Source organism: Pinus tabuliformis, chromosome 8 (genome assembly GCF_031772625.1).
Source record: "Pinus tabuliformis cultivar Carrire ecotype Pingquan chromosome 8, CPIR1, whole genome shotgun sequence".
Lineage (NCBI taxonomy): Eukaryota > Viridiplantae > Streptophyta > Pinopsida > Pinales > Pinaceae > Pinus > Pinus tabuliformis.
In genome coordinates, this window is record NC_142294.1 from 1,523,459,693 (window position 1) to 1,523,469,568 (window position 9,876).

A 9,876-nucleotide genomic window follows, 5' to 3' on the forward strand; every position below is an offset into this window, starting at 1 on the left:
AAAACGTGGATGGCATGGCCCAAATATATGTTCTTTATGCAGATCAGACGAGGAATCTAATACTCATATATTTTTGAAATGTAAAAAGACAAAACAGTTATGGCTGGCTTTAAATAAAGATTTTGGTTTTCCGCCTTGTACACAAGACACAATTCAGGACTGGATTCAATGGTGCAGCGGTCAGAAGGAAACTTGGCGTAGGATCTGTATTCTCTCCATGTGGAACATATGGAAATGGCGAAACCACAACATTTTTAAAGACACAATCTTATCATGTTCAGAAATCATTGACAGGATATCTGTTAATATGGAATCTCTCCCACTAAAGACTACAAAGCATAAGAAGGATATCCCTGATCTGCTATCATCGGACCACACATCTTTCCTAGCCACATTTTTCGATGGGGCCGCTCAGTTGGGTACATGCGGATGTGGTTTTATCATCATGATAAATGAATATACTCACTTCTCCACATACTGGAACGGAGGACTCGGCTCCAATAATAAAGCAGAAGCCATTGCCCTTGCAGGTCTATTAAAGTTATGTCTCTTCCTTGATATACAGCAGGTATCAATCTTTGGTGATTCGAAAGTATTGGTGGATTCGGTAACAAAGAAAAATCATATTATGGCGCCACACCTGGCTGGTTGGAGGGATAGGATCAACTATTACTGGGGCTACATGGTCGGAAGCTCTATTGAACACATCTACAAGGAAAAAAATACAAAAGCCGATTCACTTTCTAAAATGGGACTCCTTGCTTCACCTGGTATATGGAATTTAGAGATTTTCTCTGAGGGAAAAACCTTCCAGATCTGTGATTTTGCATTTACGGAATTCTAGTCACAGGTGATCTACATGCCATTCAATTCTCAACTACTTATGCTCTCTTTTATTATGTTTTCTTCTTACAGCCTTTCCACATGGTAAACTGTGAAAGTTTTTTGGACATATGTTGTTTTTAGTTTTGGATATGCTGCCATTAGTACTGATCTTATGAGCTTAAGTCTATTTGGACTAATGACCTTATATAACCATCTCAGATGTATCTTCTTATTGGACCTTATATCTCTCATATAATATAAAGCTTTTTCGTTTCTGAAAAAAACACAGACCCAAAATAGCCGACTTTGGCTTAGCCAAACTCTTGGGAGAAGATCAGAGCCACATCAGCACTAGAGTTGCTGGAACTTTGTAAGAATTATCTCTCCAGTTCAACTTTTTGATGTCATTGTTGATTTAATAAATTATAATATATGAGTAAACTACAACTCATATATCTGAAAAATTTATATCTTTTTAAGATGGTTAAGATATAAGAGCTCACTGTAAATGACATTATGCAGTGGCTACATGGCGCCTGAGTACACCCTATGCGGACAACTGACAGAGAAAGCAGATGTATTCAGCTTTGGAGTTCTTCTACTTGAGATTGTGAGCGGAAGAAAGAATCACAGTTTGGCTCAAGGCACAGAGTTTCTCAGTGAAGGGGTATGGCTCACATGGATCTCATCTTTCAGGTGGAAATTTTCTAAAATCTTCATATATGGCATTGGGATACCTTGCTAACAAATGTTTTATGTTCTTTTTGTGTGTGGGGCAACCAGACATGGAGACTATATAAAGTAGAAAGAGCTTTAGAAATTATAGATTCCACATTGGAGGGTAGTTATTCGTCGGAGGAAGGGAATAGAGTGATTAAAATTGGTTTGCTCTGCACACAAGCAGCTTCATTTTTGAGGCCTTCAATGTCGCAGGTAGTGTCGATGCTGACAAGCGAGCGAGAAAATGTTCCATCGCCAAGAAAACCTGCCTTCGTAGATCTGCCTAGTGTGGGAATACGTGATCGAGTTAGACGTGGTGGAGTTATTGAGCCTGACAGAACATCGAGCAGTGCAGCAACACCTGACCTTGACAGAACATCGAGCAGTGTAGCAACTTCTTCCACGACACATTCCGAAATCCATTCTGCAGTTGCTGATCCTTCCGGAAGGGCAAGAGCTAACCAGCCTGCCATAGGGCATTTAATGCCCCTACGGAGGCTGGTTCACCCTACATGGCCATGGGAAGATTTGACAGCATCGGGCAGCCTCGGTTCGATGGTCAAACATTTTCCGGCTTCCAACACCTTCACGGCTCTCCTCTATTTCCCGGCAGCTTCGCAGCTCTGACTCCCGCATTAATGCACATCGCCTGGAGGACGCGGCAATAGTCCCTCTATTTCAATTTTCAAATTTGAGTTTTGAGCGCGGATGCGCCTTTGTATACGATACATATACCACGAGTTACTTGAATTTTGAAAACCCTCCAAACTTTGAAATTTGAATTTCAAATCGCGCTCAAAATTTTTGAAATGTACTGACGACAGAACCATTGCTGGGTTTCCACCATGGTTTTTGTGTTACATTCGCCCAGCGCTGAGGTTTCAGGAAGTTGGTGGTGACAGTATCAAAACATTTCTAATATTTCAGTACAATGCCCAGGTGAGCTCTGAAGAAATGCATGTGAATTACAGAGAGCTTGCAAAGCTCTCTCATTTCTACCAAGTGAAGTTGCTCCTGGTGAAATTGGACAGATTCATTTCCAGGGATTGTGAACCAGGACAACTGTGTTGAAGTTTTGAATATGGATTACTAGTATGATTTGGAGACAAGGAGAGAGGCCGCTATGAATGTTATTGTTAGTATCTCAACGATGAGTTGTATGACATAGCCTTTGAAGTACTGCCGCTGGACCATCCATGGATGGCTCTGATCTTTCCAAATCTATTTATAAACGGTTGCGAACAAACGGTTGAGGGAAAAAACAAGAAGAAAATGACTACAGTGTTTTCGTGACAGTGACCCAATTTGTTCTAACTGGTTCTCCTCTATTCTTTCGTGTTTTCCTAACAGTGAATTAGTTTGTTCTGCTTGGAATTTCGAGTTTCGTCTTTAAGTTTCGGTATCTTGTGATATAATATAATAAGGTCTGAGCTAGATGGTTATTTTGGTTACTCGTCTTTTCCTTGTTATAATTTATTTATTTTATGGGATTTTTAAGTCCATAATTCTTTTTATTTTGGGTTTTGAGATTTTTTATTGGTTTTTTTCTAAGATTTTATTGGAAATAAGCGAAATTGTTTTTATCCAATCCCAATATGTTATTGTTTAAAATGTGTTTTTATTCTAATATGGATTTGGTATTTTGGAATTTTTTGGAGAACTTGATTATAAGAATTTACAATTTAAACTTGTAATTCCAATAAATCTCTATCCAATTCAAAACAAATTCACTTAAAAAATATATCTGAAAAATTCCAAATTTAATGCAGATAAACTATGAGTTTTATTTTATTTTCCAACCAATCACTTCTATAACTATTTTATTTAAATTGTAAAATATGATTATTTAAAATTTTATATAAATATAGTGTATATGTACTTTGCTTGAGATATTGTTTGCTTTGAATCAATGTATTTTCACTTCTTAATGCTTCGGTTAACCATGATTATTGATATTATGTTCGTGATTATTGATACTATATTCCAGTGAAAGAGGTTTATTCTTAGCTTTATTTATGTGTATTTTAAAGAAAATATGTCCATAAAAAATGTGTATATTTTTAATTATTTAACATACATACACACACACATATATATATATATATATATATATATATATATATATATATATATATATATATATATATATATATATATATATATATATAATAATTCAATTCTAAAATTAATATATTTTTAAAAGGTTATTTATCAAATATAAAACAATTGTCTATCATGTTAAGTTGTAAATTAGGTTACTCGCTACTTTTTAATATATATAAAAATAAAATTGATTTTTATATTTTATTATTTCTTTCCATATATTTTAATTGATGCATCCGGAGAAATATAATAGCATTTGAGAAACTTAAATTCGAAATCTCTATGAAGAATGAAATAGATTCCAAGTTGCTTTGCACCCAAGTTGTGCATGACTGCTTTTTAGGAAAGAGTTTTTAATTCATTAGAGTGAATGCTCATGTAAAGCATAGGGTAGTCTATGTTACGTTCAAGTAGAATAAGTCAATATTCACATTCAATTTTGTGATTGACCTTAAGAAAGGATTTTACTCAAAGATGTTGATTTAAATGATCATTATAATAATATTGGACATCAAATTTAGATTACAAAAAAGAAAAGACATTGCAAGAAAACAATCCATATAAATAAATGTGATGTAAAAGATGTACTTAATTTACTTGATCGAATTTAATATTATCATTTTAAAAATCTATTAATATATATGCAAAAGCAAATTTCAATATTTTTTCTGTATTAAATATTCTTTAGTAGTTTTGTATATATATATATATATATATATAGATACAAAACTATATATATATATATATATATATATATATATATATATATATATATATATATATATATAACTTAAACCTATTGATGTAAAAATACATCATGAAAATTATATTACACTATTAAATTAACATAATTTGTCACTATACTAAATAGTCATAATCAAATTTAATAAGCACTTAAAATCAACATTTTCTAGTCTTGGTTTATTAAAATTATATTGAAGTAGTTACATATACTTTTCAAGGGTTCCCAAATTCTTGTTGTTAAACTTTGAGACTCTACAACCTAGGTTGGCTTATTCAAGCTCCTTGGATTCTTTCTAATTTGATTTTATTTCGACCCTATGTGTTTGGTGTTTGATTTACTCTGGATTTGAGTCCCTTTGTGTGTATCCCTCTCTCTCCCCGACACACCCATACATTCCCTATCATCTTGTTAGATGCAACACTTAACAAGTCCTTGAGCTTTGGTACAAAAATTGGTTATAATGGTCTCTAGTTTTGGTGCTTTGCTACTCCATGGGATAATTTTGGTTTTTAATAGACTTTTTTTGCTTGTTTCAAGTTTCTTTATCTTAAATTTTGTTTGATTTCATAGTTGAAGTTATCGAATATCAAGATAAACAAAAAATATCCAAAAAATTGCAAGCACAAGTGAAGATGATCAATAATAACAAGTCTACTATTTGCACTTTTTAAGTGAAGGTCCAGGACAAGTAACCTAGAGACAAAGTGCACCATGTTAAGGAATTTGGGTGTTCCTCTAAGCAAGAATGTCAACTCAAAGACCTCAAATCAAATAACTCTAGACAATTTAGTACAAGGAGAACTCAAGGAGGAAGATATTGTGGATATCTCTTTGAAGTTATAAATCAATGAGTAAGAGCTAGAGCTACTTAATCAAAAACCTATTGAAGCTATGAGCTACAACATATTCTATTTAAAAAAAACTTGCTGGAGTTATGAGACTCAAGAGGATGAGACTCAATGAGTAACAATGACACTAGAGGATGAGACCAAGGCTAAAGTAACAATGGCACTAGAAGGATGAGACTCGGGCAATATGTCAATTTCCGCATATACGGTTGTCCTAAAAGAACATCAAAAACTTTGAGTGGGGAAACATCACACAATACCTCATCTTTGAAGGGCTTAATGCCATAGGGCATGTGCCATTGTTCGCTAATGAAAATGTATCATCCATGGCTCAACCAACAACTAGTGTATTGGTAGGGATGTGGCACTATTGAAAACTTCAATATATTGATTAACTCAATTGAGATTAGGTTCTTTTATCTTCCACTGTCAATGATGAAATGTAGTGGGGTCCCCTACCCACATCAGAATAGAAGAGTTTCCCCCCTCTTCATGCTCCTCTGGCTCTTTTAGCTATATCTTCATGGTTGAGATGGTTGTATTGGGTTATACATCAATGGACCACTTTCCAATATCCTATTCTAAATTATAATAAGAACCAAAGTCTATTCCTTTTCTTTAAGGTTCACCAACAATGATTGTTCTGAGCAACATTCATGAGTGTTATGCAAGGGGATTTTATGGAACTTACACCACTTTCCAATGTATTTTTTTTACTTCCCATTACCCTTATTTTTTCTGTGACTTGGGATGGTTGTCTTGAGGCTGGATCTCCTTGCTTTGTCCCTATTAGAAAGTGTAGCAATAAAGGCTCAATTTGACTTTAGCCTTAGTCAAATTGAATTTCCACATCAGTAGGACAACCTGGAGGCGGTTAACTAGTTGACATGGTTCTTGTCATTCAGTTAGCTCAGTAAATTCAAGTTATAGGCTTGGATTTGAGTGATGCATGAGTTGACTACTAAATTTTAGCAATATAGCTAAGTTATTTTCAGTTGTACTTAGTTAATTAACCTTTAACAATTAATAGAGTCAGTTGAAGGTAGAGATCTTAATACTTTTTGAATGATCAACTCTTCCTTGACTTCATCACCAAGTCCTCTAATCATATTAACTACTTCTTCAACTTTGAGGAAGTACTCAACTATGCTTTCATTCTCAGACATCTTCAAGCTTTCAACCTCATTCTGAAAGTCTAAAGTTTTGCTTGCTTCACTTTTTCATCTCCTTCATGACACTGGTTAAGCTTCTCCCACATCTCATAAGCAGACTTACAGTGCATAACCTTCACAAGTTCTGACTGATTGAGACTAGCAAGAATGGCATGCTTGGATTTATCATTGCTTAGATATAGTTTCTTGCCATATTCATCTATGGGGGGGGGAATATCTGGGACATTGTAATTTACTAGTACTGAGGTTCAAACATCTATCCCCAGGGACATAAGATATGCCTTTATTCTTACTTTCCAAAAGGCATAATTAGCTCCATCAAAGACGGTACCCTACTCTAGTAAACTTCTTGACTCTCTTGCCTATTCATAATTCCTATAGGATCTACCTTCCAGTGGTTAAATTGTTACTCAAGGAACTTTGACTCTTTGAATTCTCCAAAAAGTGATTTTACTTATCTAATAGTATCAAGAATAGGTGAGATGTGTTTCCCACCAACCTCGTACATGTATACAATGATTTGGTTTTGAATAATAAAAAAGAGAAATAGAAGTTTCATTACAAAAAAAATTAGAAAGGTGACCTTGGATTATTAGGCATGTAAAACCCCCTTTGACAACCCCTTTATCTTCTTCTCTTGTGGAATCATAACCCCCCAACATTATCATACAAATCATATCTTAGCTGACAATGTATTATGATTAGTAATTCTAATGTGCAATTTACATATTATGGTCTTCATCCATACTACTTGACTCATAGCCTTAATCACATATGCAAAATTACATTACAATTTCATGGAGATAAAAACTATGGTGTTACAAATGAATGTTTTCTTTTAATACAAGTTAAAGGTGCAATAAAATCCATATTCAAATAGAATATCACAAGAAATAAACATTCAACAATAAGTACTTGTTACAAGATTGCATGTTGCAACATAAATCCTACTTATTATTCTTGTGTATTACATTGTTAAATGAAGCCAATATGTACACGACCTATGAGTTTATGTTGTTCATAAGTCATACATGTATCATATGTAGGTTGTTGATGAGTAATACATGTGTCATACATATAGAAGGTGTAGCTAGGAATGTATTAAAGTGGATTTGATTTTCCTAGCCAATAAACTTAGACAAATACATTCTTGTGTTAATAATTAGGAAAATAAAGAAATATTTGGTAATTTTGAATATTAGATGTGCATGAGAGGTAAGCCTTTCATTAGAGAAATACATTCTTGTGTTAATAATTAGGAAAATTAAAGAAAAAGTTAGTAATTGGGAATATCAAATGTGCATGAGAGGTAAGCCCAAGGTATTCGATTAATAACTTTGAATATATTGCTTCACAATCTAGCTTATATTAAATTATTTAATTAATAAATTTAAATTTAGTTAAATTACAAATAACTATCATAATACTTCTTCATATAGAAACAATATAATTTTTTTTGTTAATTAATATTTTCTTTTAAATATACGTGATCCATTATATCTATATATCTATATATATGAAATGAAATATAAAATGTTACTAACATATATTTTAAATTTAAATTTATTATTTAAAAAATTAGATTGAAAATTCTATATATTTAAAAATATGTTTTACTTAAAATAAATATAATATTATAAAAAATTAGATTGAAAATTCTATATATTTATAAATATATTTTATTTAAAATAAATATATTATTATAATAAAATATATAGAAAAAATAAATATATATTGAATTTTCCATAATTTAAATTTATTATTTAAAAAAAAAATTGTTATTATTATATATATCTATATATATATATATATATTTTGAATTTTCCATATATATATATATATAAAGCAAAAGAGTTTTATTTTCCAATTTTTTTTTTAGTTTTTAGAATTTGATGATTTTATATCTTTATTTGGGAACACAATATTTTATGTAAATCAATCAATTTTCATAGATACAATCATATTTTCTATTAAAAAATCCATACATGGTAGGTAAAACTTATTAAATAGAATTACAATAATAATATAAATACATTTATGTATTCTAGCACTTTACAACTAGGAAAAGTTATAGTGATGTTTATATAATTTTCTAGGAGTTCATGAATTTATTAAGTAGAATTACAATAATAATATAAATACATTATGCATTGTCTAATAGTTTTTGAGGAGTTAACTAGTTGAATATGTACATGTTGGCATGCAAGTAGAAGTCACTTCTTAGTAATAAATATATAAAAATAATAATAAAAGTTGTTTGAATGATTTTTTTCTAAACGGTGGCACAAGTATCAAATTTTATGGACCTTTACAAGATCATCCAATGCGCTGGATAAATAGGCTACATTATGGCTCTTCAAAATAGGCTACATGATGGCTCTTTCAAACCCACTGCATGTAGTGTTTTTTGTCTTCTTTGAGAAAAGTAGTAGGATTGAGGCACAAGTTGCAAGCCAACAAATCAAAGCTTCAAGGTAAACGTAGCATTTGGCTCCCACTGAAAATAATATCTTATACCAAAGAGCATTGCTTATGTCAATGCACAATCCACAAAGTACTAGCCTAGTGGAAAGACGTCAATGGACAATCCACAAAGTACTAACATAGTGGAAAGATCTACATAAAAAAGATGCAACATCGGAATCAATAACAACTATATAACAATTTCCTTACCTACAAAGGGCAAATTGCTACTTTTGAAAAATAAGAGGATGTTGAAGTCTTATCCTAACCTCCTTACTTTTATGTACCTAAGAGTTGGTCAATTAATGCGTGCACTCATCCTTTTTAATAAATCCATTAAACAATAGTGGTTAATTACTTAACTTAAAAATATTGTATTTCTTAAATAAGACCATGAAATAATTGATATTCACCACAGTAATATGAAGTTTTTATTATTGAAAATCTATTTAAATAGTTAAAAAGACTATAGAGTGTTTTGTCAAATGCTCTAGCATTTAGAGCTTTTCTTAATAAAAAATCATAAAAAATAAGTAAATATTATTTATATTTTTCTAATTATCATAATATACTATTATATTTTCATATATTTCTTATAAATTTGTTTATCATAAAATACTTACAACTTTTATACTCTTCATTTATGTTTTAAATTTAAATATTAAAAAACATTATACTTAATTTTATTTACAAAACTTATATATTTATATTTATAAATAACATAAAAATAACCAATTTATGTATATGTGACATTATAATCCATGTAATAATAATTTAAAAACATTTAACATAGTATAAACATCTATTTAAAAAACTTGCAACATAAACTCAATGATTTCCATTTCCACTACTACCAGCAATGATAACATATCATAATGTATAATCTCACAAACCAACAAAACAATATTCAATAATAGGTTTTTAAACATTGCTTAGCATCTAGTTGAAAGGAATACATTGAAGTCCTTTGCATTGAAGTCCTTTAGCTCTCTTTTATTTA

The 9,876-nt window shown here is 31.2% G+C and overlaps 1 protein-coding gene across 1 annotated transcript; it reads left to right on the forward strand.

The window, feature by feature from the left end:
- Positions 1-307: 307 nt before the first annotated feature.
- LOC149241709 (uncharacterized) lies at positions 308-844 on the forward strand. The gene has a single exon (XM_089370630.1). It carries the CDS (start codon positions 308-310, stop codon positions 842-844), a length of 537 nt encoding a protein of 178 aa, XP_089226756.1.
- The last annotated feature ends 9,032 nt before the right edge of the window (positions 845-9,876 follow it).

Coding starts and splice junctions, on each gene's coding strand:
- LOC149241709 (XM_089370630.1), top strand. CDS start 308: ATGGAATCTCTCCCACTAAAGACTACAAAGCATAAGAAGGATATCCCT.